Here is a 26,747-nt window from a genome sequence, read left to right on the forward strand (position 1 = left end):
CTCCGTGAATTAATGCATTTATTCGAGTGATCCACAAACGACTAAAATCTCATTTTTTTCTATCTCTATCCCGATGAGCCGAAACTGAAGCTTTTATTCTTTGTTGAGTAATAGTTCGAGTAAGTCTTGAATGAACCCCTCGAAAGCTTGATGCAAATAAACCAATTTTTGTTCGACGTCTACAAGCTATATATCCCTGTTTAATTCTGGTTATTGAATAAAAGATATTTTGAATAATATCAATTTAGTAATATAATGAATAATAAAGGGTAATCTTATTAGTTCAATATTTTTTTCAAATTCGAGTGATTTGATATCTTCAACATCGTCAAAGCTTTTAAGAAATATTGGAGACCTCCAAGCAAGAACATAATCATGAGCACAAAAATATCATCTCATACGATCACTTGAAAAAGTTTTGATGTTGTTTGTCGGTGAAATCAAATAATACTACCGATTGATTTTTACTTGAATGAAAATAACGTAAATTTATAATATTATGTAATATTAATAAGTGATTATTATTTAAAATAATATAAATACAAAATCTAGTTCAATATTAACTATTTAAAATTTTATATTCAAGTATTTATACTCAACAATTATTTTTTAAATAATAATACTTTTGTTATTATCTAATAATGGTTAATAAAAATATTTTGGTTTCAGAAATCGTGCTTATAGATTATACATAAATTAGTACAAAAGTTTCAAATGGAGAGAGAAATCGAATTTAACATTTTCATACGTAAATCCCATTTTCAAAGAGCATAAAAAGAAACTTTATCATTATGTAATAATTTGGGTCAAAATCAAATTGACTGTTGACATACGGAAATGAGTTTTAAGCAGGGCAAAATACCAAAAACGCTAATTTTTTTTAAATTTATCGAAATGGGCCCGATATTTTATTATTTATCGGAATGGACTCTTTTCATCTAAATCGCGTCAACGTCGGTAGCGATGTCGAGGGCGTGCCAGAAATCGCGTCACGTCGGTAGCGCTTTTGTCGACATGGTAACAAATCGCGTCCTCTGAAGACGATTTGTGTCCACGTCAGCATAGCGCACTGACGTGGACGCGATTTCCTGGCACGTAGCGCGCCCCTGGGGACACGATTTTGCCGTGTTTCCCACGTTAGGGTTTTTAGGGTTTTTAGAGAAAAAAGTAAATAAATAAGGGATTAGGGTTTAGGGTTTCGTAATTAAATTAATTAAAATTTATTCAAAATTGGATTACGTTTCGTGTTTATCGGTTTTTAAGATAAAATCAAAGCAGGATGATTTATCAGAAGGATTTTTGAAGTCGCGCCCACGTGTATGCGTTTTTGCTACAGTAGGTCCTACAAAAATAATTTCGACTTGACGTTTCTGAGCAAATAGTTTAAAAAACACTTCAAGCAGGATGCTTTATGAGAAGAATTTGTGAAATCGCGCCTTCATGGACGCGCTTTGTTACAGTTGGTCCTGGAAGAAATAATTTCGAGTTGACGTTTTTGAGCAAATAGTTAAAAAAACGCTTCAAGTAGGATGCTTTATAAGAAAAATTTGTGAAGTCGCTCCCTCGTGGACACGCTTTTGCTATAGTAGGTCCTGAAAAAATATTTTTGAGTTGACGTTTCTGAGCAAATAGTATAAAACAATGCTGCAAGCAACATGCTATTTGAGAAGAATTTGTGAAATCGCGCCCTCGTGGACGTGCTTTTGCTACAGTAGGTCCTGGAAAAAGAATTTTGACTTGACGTTTCTGAGCAAATAGTATAAAATCGCTTCTAGCAGGATGCTTTATGAGAAGAATTTGTGAAACCGCGCCCACGTGGACGCGCTTTTGCTACAGTAGCATGTTTAGGCTGAGGCTATAAATGAGGCAAAAAATGTTCTGAGATTGCATAAGTCACAGCAGAAACAATTTAGAGAGGCTAAGAAGGTTAGAGTTTCAAATATGAGTGAACGTATTAGTGCTGTTATTTACTACGATGGTGAGGTTTGCCACACCGAGAACGGTGTTGTTTTTTTATCGGAGAATACGGTGCGACTGGTTTTTAGCCAGAACATAGATTTGATAGAACTTCGTAAAAGAATTAGGCGTAAAATTTTTGGAATGACGCCAATGAAAGTTCTGTCTATTACGTATCAATTTTGTTCCTCTGTTGATCCGGTGACATATGACTCGTTCGACATAAAATGTGCTCGTAGCTTGGAGGCAACGGTGCAGACTCATCTTGCTAGTGGAGCACCTTATATTGAGTTATATGTACAATTTACATCGCCAAATGATGTACTTGCGACCGGTGTTCGAGATGTATATATGACCCCTGGCCGACATTCAGTTAGCAGGTTAGAAAACACGGAACAAGCCATGTTTGGTAGCGGGGTTGAATGCACATCCCCGACAAGACACTCTGTCGGTGGATGAGACATGTACGTCGGTGGCTCGATGTTTGATGCTGGAAATACGTACTGGGGAACGGCATCAAGTTCTAGTGGTTGGCAATCTACATCCAATTGGGGACGTTATGAAATGCCCAGAAGAAGGGATGATGTATTCCCTACGACGTCAACCGGTGAGGGGACCTCGTACGCTGCAGATGATTGTGGGTGTAACACCCCTAACCCGTATCCGTCGCCGAATTAGGATTACAAGGCATTACTGAACAAACACAACCATCCTTAATAAACAAAGACATTAAAATCTAACTAATATAAACATTGCAAACTAGCAAATCCATAAGACAATAAACCATTTTAGTATGGCTATTATAATCATATATAATACAACAAAATACGACCTTCAAAACATTTATCTAGTCTATACATGCCATAGTTAGAATTTAAATATTTAAAATACCGAGATAATAGATAAGGTGATGAACTTGTTGACGATCCCCGAGCTTGAAGCTTGATCTAAAATCTATAAAACAGAGAGAGGTAAACGAACAAAGTAAGCTTATATAGCTTAGTAAGTCTATAACATAACTAAAAAAATATATAAGTTATATAATTTCCAAATCAAATTCACTGAATTCGTAATTAACACAAATAATTATTTTATTTGCATTTGCTGTCTTTAAACCATTTTTATTTATAATCAAATATATATATATACCTAATAAACATTATAACCGAATGCAAACATATTCATCAAATACTAACGAACAAAGTAAGCTTATATAGCTTAGTAAGTCTATAACATAACTAAAATATATATAAGTCATATAATTTCCAAATCAAATTCTTTGAATTAGTAATTAACACAAATAATTATTTTATTAGCATTTCTTGTCTTTAAACCATTTTATTTATAATCAAATATATATATACCTAATAAACATTATAACCGAATGCAAACATATTCATCAAATACTTACAAACAAATGTATATACACCTCAAATACATATATATACTTATCCAAGGCATTTGCTTAGAATATACATATATTTATCAATTGCTTATCAAATGCATATACCAAATGCATATATATTTAATATATGCATATACCAAATGCACATATATATAGATATTTAATAATTGCTTAGACCGAATATATATATGGTCATCAATTTAATATAACCAAAATCATAGCTATATCAATTGCATATTCTCACATAATTTAAACAGCTTCACCGGCACTTAGCCTGCTAGGTTTTAAAACCTGATTCGGTACACCGGCTTTTAGCCTGCTAGACTTATAGTCCGAAATGTATCACCGGCATTAAGCCTGCTAGACGTATAGTCTGAATAATTTCACCGGCATGAAGCCTGCTAGACATAAAGTCTGAATTATTTCACTTGCAATAAATCAGATTAGTACTGAGCTTTAGCAAAAGAATCTCAATTCACAGAAGTTGTATCTCATATTTGTATATAAAATCCACTTAAAATTCAACTCAATAATTTATAAACCATATCTTTAAATAACATAGATAATATAAAGTTCAAACATCAATTCCAGCTCAATAATTTCATACTTCCAATGCTATTCAAGAACTTTACATGAATAAACATACATAATTCATTACAAGAATATATACTTGTATATTAACATAACCGAACCTCATGTAACCTTGTATAATTGTCATGCCTAATTTCACTATAAACTCATATACATGTATGTATACGATCATTCGAATATAACATATATATATATATATAATTACCAACTCACATATATAAATATAAGTTACATATCTTAATCAAATCTAAGAGTTTATACATATATATATACATATATTCGAACCTAATATACATATATATGTATAAATCATACTTACCTTGGATTAAAACCAAGAATCTATACATATACAACATTCATACTTCCTCTAAATTAAAAAAAACTATATATATATATATATATACACATATGTATATATATTCGATCATTATGTATATAATTATAAATATAAATATATACATATTCGTACCTTTATCTAAATTCAAAGTTTATTCATGCTATTACATATATTTTGAATCTATCATATACATGTATAATTTCATACCTAATTTCATTACAAGAGATTTTCATATATATACATGCCTATCCTAATCTCACCTTTACTTATATAAAATTTAAACCTATAATTTAACTCATAAACTTATACAAGATTATACTTGTATATTGAAACTATCAAATACTTATATAAAATTCATACTTATACTTCAAATTATAAACATTTAATTACAACTCATCAAGTATACCATCGATATACATGTATAAATATTGATTTAATAACTTTTAAATTGCTAATAGACTTACCTCGACAACGATAATAAAGTAGAGCGATTAGTCAACGACTTTAGTCTTCCCAGATCCAAGTCCGATTTCTTTAATTCTTGATCTAAACACATTCAAATTGAACTCATTCAAATATAATTTCATTCAATTTTGTCCAACAACACATAAATGGGCAATTTACCATTTTACCCCTACTATTTAACATTTTTACAATTTAGTCCAAATTGTACAAAACACAAAATATTTCAAATTGACCACACTATGTTTTGGCCAAATATTTCCTAGACCCATATAGATCCTTGCATGTCATTTATTTCACCTTTTAGTCCCTCAATTAAATATTTTCTTACAAATTAATCCAAAATAATTAAATTCATCAAAAATTCAAGAACACACATTATAATCTATCACATATCTTTCATATTTCATCATCAACTATTACCAAGCTCAAGTATTCATAAATGGAATGTCTCAAAATCACTATCAATTTCTAAAATTAAAGCATGGGCTAGATATAACACGAAGCAACGAGCACAAAAACACAAAAATCATTAAAAACCGAAACCAAACATACCTTAAATCAAGCATCAAAGATGGCCGAATAGCTTGGTTGTTCTTCTTTTATTTTCTTTTCTTAGTTTCGATTAGATGATAATGAAATAAAAGATGATGGTGGTCTTTATTTGTTTAATTATAATATTATAATATAATATATATTATAACATTTATAATTAATATAAAAACTATATATATTATACACATAAGGCCGCCCACTATTCTATTTAATGGTTAAATTGCAAAACAAAACCTCCATATTAAAAGAATAACCACTATTCAGCCCGTTTTTAGAAATAACCATTAAATTTTTATTTTACGCGATTTAATCCTTTTATTTAATCGGACACTCAAACGGCGAAATTAAAGCACGAAATTTTCACACTAGTAAATTCACACATAATAAACACAGAAAATAATATTAAAATATTTTTCTAATTCAGATTTGTGGTCCCAAAATCACTATTCCGATTAGGGTAAAAAAATCGGGCTGTTACAGTGGGTTAGAAGATGACTCCGATGTGGATCCACCTCGAGAGCCCGATGGTGCAGAAGTTGGCTTATTTTCTAAACCGGAGCCTATTCCAGCAGAACCTGAAGATGCTGAAAGGAGTTCAGATGAAGAAGAAAATCCACAATTCAGAGCATACTCACCTCTAGCCCACATGCGTAATGTCGATCTGTCTGCAGATGATGTGTTAGAGTTTCTAGATCTACTATACCGATTGCATGATCGTACAAGTTCAGGGCTAGATTCGGGTGAACTGAAGTTGGTAATCAGTTTACCAATAAGGATAGTTTTATTGGTGCTTTGAAACAACATAGCATCAAAAACGACGTTAACTACCACGTCGTTAAATCCAAATCTGATAAGTTTGAGGCGAAGTGTGCGGTGCAAGACGACACATGTTCATGGAAAATCTACGCTTCGTTAAGAAAAAGGACAGGGTTGTGGGAGATTAAAAAGTATAAAGGTCCACATACATTTGCTGCAGGTATAGTATTGACGGTATCTGAATAATACTTTTATTATGTAATGTTGCATTATTTAATGTACTTCGTTTATAGGTGTTTCACAAGATCATCTGAAGATGGATTCAGCTATTTTAGCTAGGTTATACTGCCCACAATAAAAGCAGATCCCAGGACTTCAGCACCGGTGTTAATTGCCAATATCCATTGCCAAATGGGGTATACGCCCTCTTATCGCAAGGCTTGGATAGCTAAACAAAAGGCGTTAGAGAAGATGCATAATGGGTGGGATGCCTCATATAATGAAATATGACAGTGGTATCAAGTGCTAGAGAGATACGTCCCAAGTGCCATCACAGACCTTGAAACAGAACGCGCGTACTACAACGGCCGATTGCTACGTGGATGCCAAGTGTTCAAACACCTGTTTTGGACCTTTAAGCAATGCCGAGACGCATTTCCATGCTGCAAGCCATTGGTACAAATTGACGGTACCTTTATGTTTGGTAGGTATACTCATCGGCTATTGCTTGTAGTGGCACAGGATGACGGTGGGAGAATTCTTCCAATTGCATTTGCAATAACACCGGGAGAGTCGTCTGATGACTGGGATTTCTTTCTCTCTAGGTTAAGGAGGCATGTGTGCCCCCAACCTGATATCTGTATTATTTCAGATCGGGGCGCCGGTATACTAGCTGCATTTGATCAACAGGGAAGCTTATGGCAGCGCACACACCATCGATATTGCCTAAGACACGTTGCTTCCAACTACTACAGACAATATCCATCTAAGAGCGAACGACGACAAGTGACCAACATGGGTATTTAATCTATATCTGTGTTATTTCATTTCTCAATTTGAATTAGTTTTATTGGTAGAAGTGATATGTAATATTCGCTATGAACTTATATTGGTAGGGTATGAAATAAATAAAGACCGTTTTCACGAGATGTTGGAAACTTTACGTTCAATTAACGGAGAAGGGGCAGACTACCTTTGTAACATACAGTGCGCACAAGCATACAACGGTGGCCTACGATATGGCCATATGACGTCAAACCTAGCTGAATGCATAAATTCTGTTCTTAAAGGAACGCGTCATCTATCGATAACATCGGTTGTGCGAGAGACATATTTTCGTTTGGCGGCACTATTTCCAAAGCAAGCAGCAAGTTATGCAGGCCAGATGCAGGGAGGACATGTATGGTGTAGTAAGGTAGTTCAAGAAATTAACAAGGCCAAGGCGCGGGCAAACACCATGCACACAGTGTGTCACGATCGGGGCAACTTATGGTTTCGCGTGACAGAGTTTGATAGACCGCACCAGGGTGTTGTTGGCGGGCAATATCGTGTACACTTGCGAAATAGGACTTGCGACTGTGGGATGTTTGATGCACTTCGTTATCCATGCGCTCATGTTATTGTAGCTTGTCAGAATCTCCGTCTGGATCCGATGAGTTATTTGGACGAAGTGTACAAATTAGAAAACATGTACAACGTTTGGAAACACGTTTTCCCACCGGTCCCAGATGAACGTAAGTGGCCGCCCGTATCTCTTGCTTCTTTTAAGCTGTTACCGGATAGAGAGTTACGTCGCAAACCAAAAGGTGACCTTGCTCGACTAGAATACGTAACAATATGGATATTCAAGAAACAGCCAGTCAACAGAAGTTGTGCGGATGGTGTAGGAATCCAGGCCATACAAGTCGATCATGCCCTAATCGCAATAGTTGAATGTAATTTTAAAAAAAATTATATTTTTTAATTATTAATTGATAATTGTATTAATTGTTAGGAAAATTATCAAATTATATCAAATTATTAATTGTTAGTACCAGTCAAAACATTTTTCCAAATCTAACATTATGTGAATGTAAAATTATCAATTGATAATTGTATTAATGTTAGTAAAATTATCAAATTATATCAAATTATTAATTGTTAGTACTAGTCTAAACAATTTTCCAAATCTAACATTATGTGAATGTAAAATTATTAAGCGATAATTGTATTAATGTTAGTAAAAGTATCAAATTATATCAAATTATTAATTGTTAGTACCACTCAAAACATTTTTCCAAATCTAACATTATGTGAATGTAAAATTATTAACGATAATTGTATTAATGTTAGTAAAATTATCAAATTATATTTAAGTTAAGGGTTAGGGTTTTTAATTTAAGGGTTTAGGGTTTTAAAGTTAAGGGTTAGTGTTTTTAGGTTAAGGGTTTATGGGTTTTAATTTAAGGGTTTAGGGTTTTAAATTTAAGGGTTTAGGGTTTTAAATTTAAGGGTTAGAGTTTTTAAGTTAAGGGTTTAGGGTTTTTAAGTTAATGAGTTAGGGTTTTTAGTTAATGGTTTATGGTTTTTAAGTTAATGGTTTAAGGTTTTAAACTTAAGGGTTATGGTTTTAGGTTAAGGGTTTATAAGTTTTAAGTTAAGGGTTTAGGGTTTTTAATTTAAGGGTTTAAGGTTTTAAAGTTAAGGGTTAGGGTTTTTAAGATAAGGGTTTAGGGTTTTAAAGTTAAGGGTTAGTGTTTTTAGGTTAAGGGGCTAGGGTTTTTAAGTTAAGGGTTTAGGGTTTTTAGGTTAAAGGTTTAGGGTTTTTAATTTAAGGGTTAGGGTTTTTAGGTTAAGGGTTTAAGGTTTGTCAATTAAATTATGCATTTAATTATAAATTATAAATTTATAAATTTTTAATAAGTTAAGGGTTTAGGGGTTTTAAGTAATAACTCAAAAAAATTTCTATTTTATTACATCAAAAAATATCAAAATATTTGTACAAATAAATTTAAATACAAAAATCAATGTCTGTTCCAATGGGATTCAGTGCCAGATGGTGGCCGTCGACGGTTACTCGCTGGATTCCTCCTTTGTCCAGCTTCTGGCGGCGGTTGTGGTTCTTCCGGCAGGGATTCTGGTTCTTCCAGTAGGGCATCTGATTGTCAGAGTTGGGACGATGAGCCACCTTGATAGAATTGTGAATGTGGAGGTGTTTGCATCACCAACCGCGACGGTGTTTGAAACCCATACGGTGGTGGGGATTGGTAAAAAGAAGAGCTCCCCGACGGCCCCTCTTGCGATCCCTCGTGCGTCGCTGACCTATACATCGACGGTCCACTCGGCGTAATAAGAAATGGAGCTGAACTGGGCCATTGGCTCCAACCTGCCATAGGACTCGAAAAAGGAAACATATAAGGGTTAGGATACATAAAAGGGCTAGGAAACTCACCTGACATCATCTGAAAAGGCGGTTGTGTGGGTATCATCGGTTGAACTGCTGGGTCAGGTGACTATGTCGGTGCTCTCGTTGGGTCGGGTGATTGTCTGGGCGTCGTTGAGGGGCCAGCATCGTCGTCCTGTCGTCTTGGATTTAAAGGCCCGCGTATTTCCTTTTGGACACGTAATTGCCGCTGCCTCTCCTCTGGAGATAGTAAATATGGCTTGCCATAGATCCTAAACCATGGCATGTATTCTGGCAAGCACGCTAACTCTGGAACGATGATCGGTTCCATACTAGGTATATAGTCATACCGATCTTCCCATATTTGGCTGTACTCGGACTAGAATCTCGGCCAATCCGTATTCAATTACCGAAGGTCGATTTTTTGGTGATCGTTAAACACCTCAGGTTTCACGGGAATCTGTTGTCTACATCCAAATTGCCGTAACACCCTGTCTGACTAGTGCATCTCTATGGTCACGTAGTTGATCAACGTGACTTTCACTTGCCAAGCGTTTGCATTTTGTAAGAACTCATCCGGAATTACTGCCCAAATTGCCGGATCATCGTATGATGTCCATTGAAACTATATGAACATGATAGAAATATTAGTTATATACATAATGCTAAATACTAAATACTAAATACTAAATACTAAATACCAATCGACTAGCGAATGATGGAAATATCAATTTTATTTAATACTTACATGTGCTTCCGACTGTTGGTCTAATAGAAGCCGTATATATTCAAGAGAGGTAGGTAATCGAGCATGACTTGCCGGATGGTTCCATCTAATTAAATAAATTTTTAGCATACTTTTATTTTTAAAAATCTACATAATAATTGTAAAATCTAATATAAAATTTATCTCGTTATGAGTGGGAATGTATATGGGTGGTCCACTCGAGGACGTAGAAATGGAAAGCGAAACCGTACCCATGACTGCAGTAGTGACAGGCAACCTCCGATTTTTGCTTTCCTTGGTCGCGTCGCCCCGCACATCTCCCGACATAACGTTGCCAAGACGACAGGCCCCCAACTCAATTCACCAGCTGCTCTAAAATCAACGAGTTTCAGCAGCCATCTGAGATGTACGCGGCTCCGTGACAAGTCGGGCATCAGATAACCTCCAATTAACTGAAGAATGTATGCCCGAGCATATCAGATTCTTTCTATTTCGGTTGAATCTTCATCCGAATTCGGGAATGTGTCTCGTAACCAGCTCATCTCGATCTTACCTCCGTCTATTTTCTCCGGAATAGCGCCCAAAAGCTCGTAGCACACCGCAAGCCAATCGCTAGATTGGGCAGACCCGGTGATTGGGTACCCGTCCACCGGTAATCCCAATTGTAGACTGACATCTTCCAAAGTGATAGTGCACTCTCCACATGGAAGATGGAATGTGTACGTCTCGGGTCTCCACCTCTCGATCAACACACTGATTAGTTTCGGGTCCACCTTGCATCATCGGCCTACTGTCGCCACGTGCCAAAAACCCGCTTCCCGCAGGTAGTTCTCTTCCAACGGTGATGGAGGACCATGTGTATTCCGAATATTGCATTCCAATATCCGATCTACACACTTTTATAACAAATAATAAATTAATAATATCTAAAAATGCACAAATAAAAAATTCTTAAATAATATTTACAAATTAAATTTAACGCTTACCATTTTCATTTGTTCCACCGATATGTGATGATTATCAAGACGAGTCAATTCTCCGGCCATTGCTGAAATCGTACAAATTTTTACGGTTTAAAAAATTTTTTAAAAAATAATTTTTTTTAAAATTATTTAAAAATAGGGATTTAAGAGAAATTTAAGAGGAACTTGAGAGCAAATTGAAAATAAATATGGATTTGAGAGAAATTTTGAAGGAATTTGAGAGCAAATTGAGAGGAAATTTAGAAGAAATTGAGAAGAAATTTGAGAGAGGATTAGTTTGTGAAAAAAAAAGGGGTAGGCGGTATTTATAGTTTTTTTTGGACCGTTGGGAGGGGCAACAGTCAAAAAATTGACCGTTACCTTGTTCACGCTTGAGAGGCAAATCGCGTCCACGTCGGTAGCGCTTTTTCGGCGTGGACACAAATCGCTCTTCAGAGGACGCGATTTGTTGCCATGTCAGTAAAGCGCGCTTACGTGGCCGCAATTTCCTGGCATGTCCCCTGACATCGCGCTGACGTGGACGCGATTTAGGAGAAAAGGGCCTATTCCGGTAAAAAATAAAATATCGGGCCCATTTCGGTAAATTTAAAAAAAATTAAGCTTTTAATGGTAAATTGCCCTTTAAAGCAAACCAATTTTTCTTTTTAATTTCATTTTTATTTTAATAAAAAAAGCTAACCCAAGGATGTGGTTTTACCAAAGTAAATTTGATCAAATTTCAACCTATCAAATTTAATACTTATCAATTGAGTATTAGTTCGATTGGTATGGACATTGTTATTAATATAGGATGACGTGGGTTTGAGCGCATTGAAACGCATTATCTTTCTATTTATTAGTTGTGGGAGACTATAAATAATTTTAAATATTATATAATAAATTCTTCAAACTTTCAGTGTAATGAATTTGTTTGTTGTAGTAAACCATGACAACATTTTATACAATTAACTTGCAAAAGTTAGATAAAAACAAACTATTAGTTAAATTTAAAATATTATAAAATCATATAAACATCAATACATATTAGACATATTATATCAGTTCAGAAAAAATAAGCCTATAAATTTAAATTAATAAATATAAAATTAGAGAAAATGAAAATATAAAATTACAATATTATAAACTTTAAATATTTACAGAACAAATAATTGAAAAGAGAAAAGATAACCTTAAAATAATATTATTATAAATATAACTCCAAAATTAATTTTCAAGTTATAAATCAAATAGTATTTCTAAACTAATAAGATATCAAAACATTAATCACAATTTTTTTTGCTAAGAAATCTCTAACTTTTTAAGATAGAAGTGTGCTTGAAATTATTGGGAGATGATCTTCTTCCTCAAGGTTTGGGTTTCTTTTATAGTGGAGTGTTAGCTTACAATTTTACTTTTATATCATTTTCTTAAACTTGGGAGAATTTAGTAGAGATTTTCTGAAAATCAATTAACTAAGACTCAATTTTTGAAATTGATTTACATAATTAATTTTGTGATTCATCATATTAATCCATAAAAAGATCTGCTTAAAATAGATTTAAAAACAATCAATTTGCTTAAAATCGATTTATCTTGATCACATCACATCTATCCGTCAACCAATTTTTTATTAAATTCAAAATTAAAATTGAAATAAAAAAACAAAATCAATTTAAAGCTAAACATATTTTCATATGTCAAATCACCTCCATCAATCAATTCGATTTTGACCCAAATAATTATTTAATGATAAAATTTTTAAATAGATGAATTCCCCGTGAAGGGTTGTTATCCATCCACTTCTTTATAAGCGAATAATATCCTCTTTTAAGCATAAATATGTCTTGTGGCACTAGTGCCAATATCCACCCTTACTAAGATTATTGACAAGTTGATGTTAGAGATAATTGCTAAAAAAATTCATTTCACCTTATGACATGGGCTTGAGGAATATTTCCCCTTTTACACTTCCTAAAAAGAGCTTTATTTTTGTAATCTTTGGCTTGATGACCAATTTTTTTACATATAGAAAACTTTCTAACAATGTTTTTTCCTTTCAAGGCAAACCTTTTTGTTTGGTTATTATTGTAGTTTTTAGTCACATGTTCAACCACATTTGTCTTTGAGACCTTTGAATAATATTTTTCATTCTTCATGGACAACATATTGTCCTCCTCTATCCTCGGTCTCAGAATGAGATATTCAACTCCCATTTCCTTGCATTTATACTTATGTAGTTCCTGAGATCATTTTAAGGGGGCAATTTGTCAGTTATTATAACCATTTGGAAAGATTCACTTAAAACCATGCCTTTAGCAACAATTTCATGAAAGATTAGTTAAAACTCTTCGACATGCCTTTATCACGGACTTGCACTATTGATGAATCTATAAACATCATAAAATTTATTTTTCGAGTCATTCAGGATGTAATTCTTTCATATGAAGTCACTATGCTTCCCATACATCCACAGTAGCAATGGTTGTGGAATATAATTTAGTTTTTTTAGAGTTTTTGCTCGTCCTTGATTAAGAATTTAGTCAAGTTCAAGGTGGTCAAATAAAACATTTTTTGTTGCCATCTCTTAAATTTTGATTTATTCAGGTTTCTTCTCATGCACCAGCAAGAGTGATTATGGAATTGTTCTTTTTGAAAAGGTCTTAATAGAATATAATTTGTTTATTGGTAAACATTGCTAAAGACAAATAATAATAATACTTGTACATGACACACTTATCAAAAATAGATTTGAAGAATCAAGAACTTAATGTTGTTAAAGGTTGAACCCTTTATCCTTAAGGTGAAATTATTAGTCACTTGATGCATACGATTTTGATGCAAGTGCTTCTTAAGATTTCAACATTTTACACAATTTTCTTATAACAAATTCTTGAGTTGAAATAAATAAAGATAATTAAATTTCTTTAAGTTGTTTTTCTTTCTTTCACTTAATAAAATTATTAGACAATAAAAATAATCACTATTTATAGTACGTGATGAACAAAATTTAATAAAACATTAAACTTAACGCATTTAATAAAGAAAAACTTCAATGAAATTTTAACTTTTAAAAATTACATGAATTATTACGGAAGATTAGTATACAATATAATGAGATAATTTATTTAAAGGAGTAGTTTTCTATATTATAGGAAGTAGAAGATGAATAGGAATAGTTTTTTATATTATAGGAAGTAGAGGGCGAATAGGAGTAGTTCTCCTATTTCGATTCTAAGTGCGATATGGCATGTATATATATTCTCTTATGTTGATGAATGATATTTGTGACTTTATCCTACTATTGTCATGGTATCACAGAGCCAAACCCTAAAATACCACAAACCAAATTAAGATGACCACACCACCACCACCGCTGTGAAACAAGATTGAGGTTAATTCGTAATTTTTTCTAGATCTATAGAACCATCCTGGAGATTTCATAACTCCAGTGCGTCTCTGTCTTGATAATTTCGATGATTGGGCACACGCTATTCGTGTGACTTTTGTCTTCTCGGTGTAAGTTCGGGTTCCTTGATGGTACAATAACCAACTTGACGCCACCATGCACGAAAGAGGATTGGGTTTGTATACAATTTATGCTTGTTTCATGGATTATGAATACGGCAATGCAAAAGTACTATGGCATGATTTGAATGAACGTTTTGCAGTGTTAATGGTCCAAGAATACAACAATTAAAATATGATATTTCTCATTCTGAACAATCTAAAATAATGTCGATAGCAATATATTTTAGTAAGTTGAAGGTTTTATGAGATGAATTGAGTAATTATGAACCTATATTATTTTGCAAGTGTGGCAAGTGTACCTGTAATCTTGGCAAGACTCATGAGAAACGTAGAGAAGAGGAACAACTTCATCAAATTTTGATGGGTTTATATTCGGAGTATTACGGCCAGATTCAGTCAAATTTGCTATCGCAAAAGCCTTTGCCTAGCCTTAATCGAGCATTTCAATAGATTTTTCAAGATGAAAGGGTGTGGGGAGTTACTTGTATTAAGGTTTTATTATATATTAGGCCAATATTTTCTTTTTTAGGTTTTATTATTTTATTATTTATTTATTTCAGATTTTGGATATTGTTTAAGTGTTTTAAGTTGTTTAAAATTTTTTGTTTCTCAGTCAAATAAGAAAGTTTAGCTTAAAATTACTTCTTGTTTAGATTAATTAGAGTTTTAGTATACTTTAGAGTTTTATCTGGATGTACTTAGCTAGCTTATATAAAGGCTTCTTCATTGTTCATTAAGCAGACGATGGTTTTCATTAATAAAGTTTTCAACTGTGAGTTTGTTTCTTTGTGCAAGATTTCTTTATTGTGATTTTTAGAAGTAGTTTTCTTCTTTATTTTCTTCAATGAGTCACGAGAATTCATTCCTCTCCCTTTAATTTTCCAAGAATTATTTCTTTGAGGGTTGATTAGAGTCATTAATTGAGTTTGTTGGGGTTTATATCTTAAAGGGTTCAATTAGACATTTATTAATCTATCCATCACATCCATCGGTTTATTGAATCCACCTTCCACTTTTAAATTTCATCTATTTATTTATTATTTTGAATATTTATTCTTAGTTCTTAAATTTCTTCTTTTAGTGTTTTTGTTTTCTTTAATTTCTAGATTTGTTTATTTCTTCTTTCAAGTCAGATCCAAATCTTTCTTTCTAGAGTCAAACAACTTGAATTTGATCCTTCTTCTACTTCTCACGTTCTCTTCTTTATCAAAACCTCTTGTGTTTGTACTCCTTTACAAAATGAACGAGTAGAGAGAAAACATCAACATATTTTAAATGTTGTCCGTGCTTTGCGTTTTCAGGGGAATTTACCGATTATGCTTTGGGTAGAGGGTTTTTTAGCTATGACAAATCTGATTAATAGAACTTCTTCTAGTGTACTTCATAATAAGACTCCCCATGTCATTATGTTTGGCTTTCCACCCTTATATAATGACTTGCTTGTTTTTGGTTGTTTATGTTTTGCTCATAACCAATGATCAAAAGGTGACAAATTTGCAAGTCGAAGTTGAAAATGTGTATTTGTTGGGTATCTTTTTGGAAAAAAAAAGGTTAGATGTTATATGATTTTGAGAGACGTTTTTTTTCGCATTTAGGGATGTTCAATTTTATGAAGATATTTTCTCATGCTTAGATGTTGATGCTGCTAATGTCGAACCTATACATAACTTGGTGCGGATATTTCTATGTACAATTTTTATTTTGTGGATGAGGTTGGGTGCTAGAAGGAACGACAGAGGTTAGTGGTCTAACAACCCGTTTTCAGTGATGTTAGAAATAATAGTTTCGAGACCACACTTCTAACGAGTAAATTATTATTTTATTATTTACTTGATGTTTATGAGAATATAGTAAGGTCGTATTAAAATTTCATTAAGAAAATTTGAGGTTTACTTAGTTAATTAAGTGAAAAGGACTGAATCGTAAAAATCTTAAAAGTTAAGTTCTATTTGCTAAAGGGGTTTAATAGCTATGAAACCTTAAAATAAAGGGCTTGAATGGTAAATAGACCGATTGAAGTGATAGTGGATGTGCATGGCAAGGTTTAACTGGAATTTTCATAGTTTTAAAAGGGAAAAATGGTAAAATGATAAATAAAGTTAAAAACAAATAGACTAAAATCATCATCTTCCTTACATTTGCTTCTTTTTAATCGATTCTTTAATGGAGGAATAACTAGGGTTTGGCCAAGCATTGTTTCACTTGTATGGTATGTGTTCAAGCCCCGTTTTTAATGATTTTTATGTTTTTGAGATCGTTTTAGCTTAATCTAGCTAGACTGGGGGTTAATTTCTAAAATTTTTAAAGGTTGAGGGTTATGCCATGAATTTTTTGAATGATTTATTATGTTAATTGATAGATTATGAATCGTTGTTGAAAAATAAACAAGTTTTGTAAAGTGATTTTGATGAAAATGACATTTAGGGATTAATTTGTTAAAAGTATAAATTCTAGGGTTTTATTATGAAATAATGGTAAATTTGAGTTGTTCTGAAGTCCCTTGCATATATGGTTAACATGGAATTAGATTAAAATGGTGAAATTGCAAGATATGAACTTAAGGACTAAATTATAAAAAATTAAAATGTTAAGGGCAATTTGGTAATCTTGCATTAATATGAAATGTGGATTAAATTGAATACTATAAGTATTTAATTGACTTAAATTATCTATTTAGATCAAGATAAGCCACGCTCGGACTTAGATCAAGGAAAAACTAAAGCTTCAGATTAGTTCGATCTAACTTCTATGACCCTAGTCATCAAGGTAAATTTGAATGAACTGTATTTGGTTTAATGTAGTTTAATTTGAATGCGTATTGTGTTGTTTTAATGAAAATAAATCGATATATAAACGTATCAATGCTATGACGAATTGACGGATATTGAGTCTTGGTTGAACCTTAGGAATTCTTAGTATACAAATGACATGTCGTTAAGGTTTCATGTTTCGGGTGCTGTTCTTGAATGTCCTATCGATGGCTGAGGTCCTGCATTTGTTGCGGATACTCCACAACTTATGTGAGTAGCATGTGTAGCTTACATTCCGACCCACAACTTGTGTGAGCAGACCCATTTCACAACTTGTGTGAGCAATGAAGTAAAGTAAATGTTACAGTTATATGTAAAGGCACACTTCGTGTGAGATTTCCCGAGTATACAAGGTAATTCTAGATGGTTCAACGAGCAAGAAAAGGGAACGAAATGGTAAGCATATAAATGGATTGATTCATGACATATTGAATGGATTTATGAACTATATAATATTGTAAATATGGAAATTTGTCTATCTTATGGTTAGTTTCAAATATGTTATGGATGATATACTAACTTGTGAGTTGGTGATGTTGATTAGGCTTTGTTAAGCTTTTAGCATTGGTGTTGAACTATGTTAAATATGTATTGTATTATTGAAATGGTAAGTATAGTTTAAAGTTTATACGAGCTTACTAAGCACTCATTGCTTACGTAATTTCTTTTCTATGTTTTATAGGTAATTGGAAGCTAGATTTGGTTGGAAGCTCATCGAAGATCTATCACACTATCCAGCAAACAATTCGGTAGTTTTTGAATGTTTTGGCCAAGGTTTATAATAGCATGTATAGGGTAGTTTATAATGGTGTTTTGATGAACATGTAAATGGTAATTTGGTATGTTTGTGTCTTGATGTTTATGTATGGTTGATGGACTTATAATGCTTGTTTAGGTAAGTCCTTTTGGTCACTTTTTGATGATTAAAGTATATGGCCTTTTGGGTATAAGATGTTGGTTTGGAAATGGTCAATATGTGGTACATTTTGGTAAGAATTTGAACTAGGTTATGATGATTGAAATATGGTAAAGTTGGTTTGTTTTGGTATATATGTTATGTTTTGGTATATATTGTGGTGCCTTTGAATGGCATATTGGTTGGTTGAAATAGGATCTTGAAATGGCATTTAGATGTGTGTTTAGGTGATGTTTAGGTTCCTTTAATGTGTGCATGGATGATTTGAAAAGTTAAGCATGATATGGTATAGAAATGGTTTGATTCTAGGTGAATTTATGGTCCACACGGCCTAGCGACACGGTCGTGTGTCATCTAAGAGTTACTTTGTATACAAGTCAGTGAGTTATATGACCCGATACACATGCATGTGACACGGTCGTGTGACCCTACTCAGAGAGTTACACGGGTGAGGACATGGCCGTCTGTCCCTTATTCAAAAGTTACACGGCCTGAGAGGTTCCACACGGCCGCGTGTCCCTTGCTTCTAAATTTTACATGTTTTTCCTAAAATTCCTGTTTTGTTTCAAATTAGTCCCGAATTGCTCCCAAGCTATTTTTTGAGCCTCGATGGCTCGATTTAGGGATGAAATGTATGAGAATGAGTAGTTTATTATATATTTAAATTATTGAATGTTATGATGTTTTAAAGTTTCCAGTTGATCGGTAATACTCCGTAACTCTAATTCAACAATGGATAAGAGTTAGGGGTGTTACAAGTGGCGAGCCTTGTCCCTCTCCGCGTCACAAACACAATCACCTCATGTCTTAGCGAAGGATGTGTCAATAGAGGTGGCTGTCCAGGCGGGTAATGGTTCGCAAGATTCAACTTCTGGTTCGAATGCTTCTCTTGATTCCTCTATAGGTCGAGGTATAAGAACAAAAATCCATTCATCCAAATTAACGGGCTTTGTGACACATGTAGTGATTATGAAAAGTCTATCTCCCATATCATTCACTTTCTCTCCTTCCTCAGGTACACGTTTTCCTATAACACATTATGTTAATTGTGATAAATTTACTGCGAAACATGAAAATTTATTGTAGCAATAACTGCAGGGGTGGAACCACAGTCTTTTAAGGAGGATATGAAAGATGCTTGGTGGCATAGTGCTATGCAAAAGGGAGGTTTGAGCTTTGAAAGCAAATGACACATGAATTATGGAGTCTTCCTTTTGAAAAGAAAGCTCTAGGTAGCAAATGAGTGTACAAGATAAAATACAACTCCAATGGTACCATTTGAAGGGGTATTACAGGAAGATTAGTATGCAATATTATAAGATAAATTATTTAAAGGAGTAGTTTTCTATATTATAGAAAGTAGAGGGTGAATAGGAGTAATTCTCCTATTCTCAATGCGATATGGCATCTATATATATTCTCTTATGTTGATGAATGATATTTGTGACTTTACTCTACTATTCTCATTAATTAAACATACATTTAATAACAAAATTATAACTTCCTTTGATATTAAAGAAAGCTAATTCATTCCATATATATATATATATTAATTAATCATACATTTAATAAAAAAATTTAGAACTTCCTTTGATATTAAAGAAAGCTAATTCATTCCATATATATATTTTTTATTAAAATAAGCTAACAACGAAAAAGTGTATAAGTTATCCTATCATTTATGTGACAACCCCATCAGAAGTATAAATTTATTGACAAATAGAAGATAAGAAAAATTGGTTAAAGATTTAGGGCCAAGCTATTTTATTGCAATAAAAAGATGTTAAAAGAGGTATATTATAAATGATAATAACAATTTAAAGACAAATATAGACATGAAAAAGAACTGAAAAAGAATGTGTTTTTGGAAAATACCTACACCCTAAAAACAAACTTTGGATTTACAATCTCAGGTTAATGGAAAGCCATCTTCATCCTTGGCTTTCCACCAAGGGAAAAAAATCATCAAACCCAGAGTAGAAGAATAAAGATGAGGCTGCGTGTTGAATTGAAGCCATTTTTTCTTATACCACCTTTCTTCCTCATTTTATCAACCATCTTTTCATCTTCGCTTGGACAGAATGTAGATGGTAATTTGCCAGTGCCTTTAGACGCCGGTAATTTGCCGGTGCCAGTTAATGGTAATATACCAACGGCAGTCAAGGATGGTAACGTGCCAATTCCAGGCACGGATGGTAACATGCCAATGCCAGGCAAAGATGGTAACATGCCAATGCCAGGCAAGGATGGTAATATGCCAATGCCAGGCGTGGCTGGTAATTTGCCTATGCCAATGCCAGGCATGGCTGGTAATTTGCCAATGCCCATGCCAGGCATGGCTGGTAATTTGCCAATGCCAATGCCAGGCATGGATGGTAATTTGTCTGGCATCAAAGTGCCATTCGATGATAAATTTTCAGGTATGGTTTTTATATGTTGCTTTAACGTATTATCATGAACCAGCTAGGTTATGATGATGATGAATTGATGATGATTCTCTTAAGTACAGGAATGGTGGGTTCAGTGAGGGATAAAATGGAAAAGGCTAAATCAGGGAATGGAACTTACATAGTATTAGCCGAGAAACAAACACGCAGGAGAGACCCTCTAGACCATTTACATTATTATACAGGTGGATGGAACATTACTAACAAACATTACTATGCTGTAAGATTTCTTCAATCAAGCTCCTACAATTCATGTTATAGGTTTCAAAATGGCTCTGAAAGTTTCGAGTTTTTGCCATGCAGTCCGTTGCTTTTAGTTCTTTTCCTTTCTTAGCCACTGCTTTGGCCTGGTTCGTTCTGCTTGGTGTGCTTATACTATGTGCTTGCTGCTGCTGCAAACACAACAACATGTCCTATGCTTATCCTCCACTTGCTTATATACTTATTCTAATCTTTCTCGTACTTTTCACCACCACAGCAATGTAAGTGATCTAATTAATTATTTCTATGCTTTGGAATTTGATGTTTTGATCACAGTAGTTAACCGCTATCATGCTTTTTCATGTTTTTTTTCAGTGTTGGATGCGGTATAATGTATGATGGAGAAGCAAGGTTCCTGGAAACCGTATATGAAGCAGCAAAATACATAGTGAATCAAGCGAAGAAAGTCTCCGATGGTCTTACAAACGTCTACCTTTATCTTTATTCAGCCAAGAGTGTTTCTTTGGACCAACAATTTCTACCACCTGAAATCATAACCCAGATCGATACGGTCACCTCTCAATTGAATGCCTCAAAGGACTTGCCTTATAATACATCCGCAAGCATTTTGGATTCCTTGCCCAAAGTTCTCAACCCTGTGTATGTCAAAATGCTTTTTCTATGTTTTCTTTTCAGTGCAAGCTCAAACAAAGTGCATTTAACATGTTGGTTAATTACAGGAACCTGGCTTTGATCTTAATTACAGCTACCATGCTTCTAGTGGCATTTATTGGATTCTGTAAGCCTTTTTGGTTTCCCCTAATCTGGTTGACTATCAATGATTGTTCTCTTTTGATACACCGATTATTAATTTATCTCATCAAATTGGGATTTTTTTTTCTCTATTTTGTGAATGGATTGCAGTGCTTTCGCTTTTTGGCTTGCAAACTTTGGTGTACTTGTAAGTGATTATCATCTCCTTATATAGGAGTCAAATTGTATTTTTTTCCCTAAATATCAAAAATAGCAAATTAATTACTATACCTTAAATCAAAGAGTAAATTAAATTTTTTTGTTAAAAATTCCATCCATTTCTACAATTAAAAATTAGTTTTTGTGCATTAGCATGCAGTATACTTAGCATGCCACGTGTTGTTATCTAGTTGTTCCGTCAATCACGCCAGTTTTTAACTGTACAAATAGATAAAAATTTTAATATAAAGAACCAATTTATTGTTTGATCTAACATATAAATATTAATTGATCTATTTTTTGAGTAAAAAAGATAAAATACAAACTTACCGCTAATATAGGCACCTCTATTTACCTCTCCTCATCCATTATATATAATTGTCATCAAAATTAACAATCTACAATTACAGATTCGTGGTGATTGGATGGATCATTGCATCTCTGGCTTTTGTCTTGTGTGGTGCATTTCTAGCTTTCCACAAGTAAGTCTAAAAGTCTAAACAAATCATACAAGGCATATGCACATGTAGCAGGCATAAATGTTATCTCATGTTATATCTAAGTCTAACCAAATTTTTCACTAAAATTCAGCTTAATGGCAGATACATGCATTGCAGTGGACGAATGGGTTCAAAACCCCATGGCTGGTTCAGCCATTAAGTCACTTCTTCCTTGTGTGGATAGTGAATTTGGCAAAAATGTGACGGATGCAAGCAAATTAGTCACCAATGGTATTGATACTCTGCTGAACCATCATGTTTCTCTTATAGCCAATGCCAACAACCTCCCTCCAGAAGCAAAACCTCTTTACTACAATCAATCTGGTCCATTAGTACCAATCATTTGTGACCCATACATGGTGGAACAGACTAAACAATGTGGTGAGGGTGCAGTAGCCTTGGGTAATGCAATACAGGTACTTAAAAAAACCTTGTGGTTTTTCAAATTTTTAAAATGAAATGTGTGAATTTTGGAGTTTGATTCATTATATGTTCGATATAGGAATGGAACAAATATGTATGTCAAGTATCAGGAGCTGGCATTTGCAGCACAACAGGACGGTTGACCCCTGACTTGTACAAGCAGATGAGTGCAGCTGTTAATGTGAGCTATGCATTGTACAGTTATGGTCCCTTCCTTGCTAGCCTAGTAGATTGCTCCATGATCCGAGACACTCTTAAGGACATGCACCAGCATCATTGTCCAGGGCTAAGGAAACAAAGCCAACGGGTTTATATCGGCTTGCTGATTGCAACGGTTTCGGTGATATTCTGTTTGTTCTTCTGGGTGTTTTACGGTAGAGAAAGACGACATCGAAAGTATAACAAGACGACATCGAAAGTTGAAACTCCTCCATCTAAAGAATAGGGATTTCAGTTGCGGTAGCGGTGGAGTCGTGTTTGTGGAGTTAAACGATTGCTATCGTGGTCACTTGCGATCAATGCCGGAAACTTGTGTATAGTTACATATACACAAATGTGTAAATGTGTTTGATTAAGGAGGTCATCATAGCTGGAAACTTGTGTAAATGTAACTATATAAGAAAAGATGTGCATACTGTTTGCTATATGGAGAAATGGGCCTGAATACGTAGCTATAAATATATGCCATCATTTTTGCAACTCTTCCAAACCCAGTGTCGTTTAGGGTCATATATTTTAGTGCATGTAGAAAGCTGATTGTAAGGAGGACGCTGGTTCATATTTGTACCCAATTTTACAACCCCATTTATCCTGAAAATCGACACCCATTATTTTGGAATACTTTGAAATTCCTAGAACAAAAATTTAACACTGTTGAAGGAGGAACACAGTATTTGAAACTAAATGGTGGAAGGTTGACATAAAAATATGGTTGTTGGTGGAAGTCACGCTGTTTGTATTCATAAAATATCTGATTTGGCAAAACAAAATAAATTAATTATAAACTAAAATATTCTAGACTCAGAATCACACAATAGTTTAATGTCGATTTTATTTAGAGACCGCAATTGGGTGAATTCGGGGATCCTTTTCGGATCTGAATTATTTTAAGTTGAGATTTTCTTTATTCTGTTTGAATTTAGATAAATTCAAATAATTTTGATGTTATATAAATTATAAATATTTTATTTTAAATATAATAATTAATTATGCTTTTACGTAATGATGTCGTAATGCAAATTTGATTTGTAAAAAATTAATATGGATGTTTTATTATAATAGAAATATTTATATAAAATAACTAAAAATTCTTAATATATTTTATAATTTGTTTTGATACAACTATAATTTGAACTCAACTATTCCGGAAAAAAAATAACACTCCATCAATAGGTCATAAATTGGATTCACTTTAGACATAACTTTTTATCCTAATAAAAACTATTTATTATCTATTATATTACCATATTTATATTTGTATTATTTTTATTTTTAATATTAAGGATAAATACTTGACCGTTCAACCATGGACGGTGGAATTCAACCCACTTCAACCCTATCCGAGTGTTGTGTTGGCCTAGGCCAGGTTGCCTGGTCTTCCCGGACACCTATACAAGAGGAAGATCCTTGGGGAAACAGGGGGCTTGATTGGGAGAGTGGCAAAATTGGATCTGAATATCGTTAATAGATCTAGGGGAAGTTTTGTCAGAATGGCTATATATGTTAATATTAATAAGCCTCTGGTATCTCAGGTTAGGGTCAACGATGACATGAGGTAGAATGCAAATCCCCGCCGTCAATCTGCTTTACCTGTGGCCAATATGGGCATGCGAAGGATATGTGTCCTTTAAAGAGTGAAAGCCGAACTCAGGGGAAGGAGAAGAAGCCGACGGTGGACTCCTCGGATCTAAATACCGGCAAGTCGAACGAACCAGAGCCTTTTAGCCCATGGATGCAAGTTTAAAGGAAATCTAAGCGTAATCTGTCGCGAAATATATCTGAAGCAATAGAAAGAACAAAGAGAAGAAGAAGAGAAGAAATCGAGAGAGAGAAGCGAAAAAGAGAATACTGAAATTTCTGATTCCAATTTTCACAACCTCCTTTAGACTTAGTTACAGATATATAAGGAAACCCAATAACGGTCTAACACCAACAGTAACAATGTACTAAAACACATCGTTTTAGCAAAATGAACCGTTTAAACTAACGCTATAAAATGCATCGTATACTAGAATAAGACAGAAGTAAAATGCAGCGCTCAAAACAAAAGAAATAACAACAATAACAAAATTATGAAAATGAAAAAGACCGTTGAAACTATTCCATAACAAATGCCCTTCCTTGAACAGGATCCTTGTCCTCAAGGATCAAACGCAGGAAAGCGGCGTTGAAGATCATGCAAATTCTCCCAAGTGGAATCCTCAAGAAAGGTGTCCGCCTACTCAACGAGAACCTCCACAGCTGCATGGTTACCTTGCTTGACTAGGCGCCTGTCCAATACTCGAATCGGTGTCTTAAGAAGAGCTCCACCAGACCCCACTGGTGGTAAGGTAGAGGCACTAACCGCAGACCCAATATGCTTCTACAAGTGGGAGACATGAAAAGTAGAATGAATACGAGCAGAAGATGGTAATAACAGTTTGTAAGCAACTTGTCCCATACGAGCCTCCACTAAAAAGGGCAAAATACCGAGTGACAACTTCTGATTTTTAAACTTGAGCAAAGAATGTTGTCGATATGGTTGCAACTTCAAATACACCAAATCGCCCACCTAAAATTCCCGCTCTGACCTCCGTTTGTTCGCTATATGTTTCATCTGATCTTGAGCCCGAGTGAGATGAAATTTTAGAACCTTGCGCATAACCTCTCTATGTTGCAAGGTGCGATCTATTGTAGCCACTGGAAAAGCACCAGCTGCATAAGGTAAATAAAGAGGTGGATCTTGCTCATATAGAGCTTCATAGGGAGTGGTCTGAATAGCTGAATAGTAGGTGGTATTGTACCACCACTCCGCCAAGGGTAACCAAGACGCCCAAGTAGAAGGCTTTTCACCAGTCATGCATCTCAAATAACTTTCTAAACATTTGTTAAGAATTTCTGTCTGGCCATCAATTTGAGGGTGGTAGGCAGTAGACATCTTTAGTTTAGCGCCCAAATATCGAAACAGTTACTGCCAAAAGTTGCTTAAAAAAATTCTATCTCTATCAGACGCGACTGACTTAGGTATCCCGTGTAACTTATAAATGTGGTTAAGATACTCTTAAGCTACGGTGAAGGCAGTAAAAGGATGAGCCAAGGTAATGAAGTGACCATACTTGGTCAATCGGTCAATCGCTACAAGAATGGTTGATTTACCCTGTGACAAAGGTAGACATTTAATAAAATCCATGCTGATGACAGTCCAAGCACGATCGGGTATAGGTAAGGGTTGCAAAAGCCAAGTAAAGTAGAATTATCAGCTTTGCAGCGCTGGCAAATGACACACTCTCGCACCCAATGCTTAACATCTTTAAAGAGACCCTTCCAATAGAGCAAGACATATATCCTGTGACAAGTGGCATGGATGCCAGAATGACCTCCCAAAGCACTGTCATGAAAAAGGCCAAATATGTGTCTTCGAAGCTGGATATAATTTCCTACCACAAATTTACCCAATCTGCAAAGGAATGTATCATGCCACGAGTACTTTGGATGTAACTAGGGCTGCGTTTGAACATGGTGACATGGCTTATATAGCTTATTATCTATCGCATATGAAGCCATAATGCGTTCCCATACCGTAGACCCAAAAGAGTCAAAAATACTTTCACATTGGAGC

At 34.2% G+C, this 26,747-nt stretch overlaps 1 protein-coding gene across 1 annotated transcript; it reads left to right on the plus strand.

The window, feature by feature from the left end:
* The first annotated feature begins 20,371 nt into the window (after positions 1 to 20,371).
* Positions 20,372 to 23,746, plus strand: LOC105775034 (uncharacterized). The gene is made up of 9 exons (XM_052622895.1): positions 20,372 to 20,807; positions 20,897 to 21,054; positions 21,138 to 21,316; positions 21,411 to 21,695; positions 21,776 to 21,834; positions 21,960 to 21,996; positions 22,418 to 22,489; positions 22,599 to 22,923; positions 23,010 to 23,746. The coding sequence occupies exons 1-9, from the start codon at positions 20,378 to 20,380 to the stop codon at positions 23,373 to 23,375; spliced, it is 1,911 nt and encodes a 636-aa protein (XP_052478855.1). The 5' UTR covers positions 20,372 to 20,377; the 3' UTR covers positions 23,376 to 23,746.
* Positions 23,747 to 26,747: the final 3,001 nt, after the last annotated feature.

Source organism: Gossypium raimondii, chromosome 10 (genome assembly GCF_025698545.1).
Source record: "Gossypium raimondii isolate GPD5lz chromosome 10, ASM2569854v1, whole genome shotgun sequence".
NCBI classification, from domain to species: domain Eukaryota; kingdom Viridiplantae; phylum Streptophyta; class Magnoliopsida; order Malvales; family Malvaceae; genus Gossypium; species Gossypium raimondii.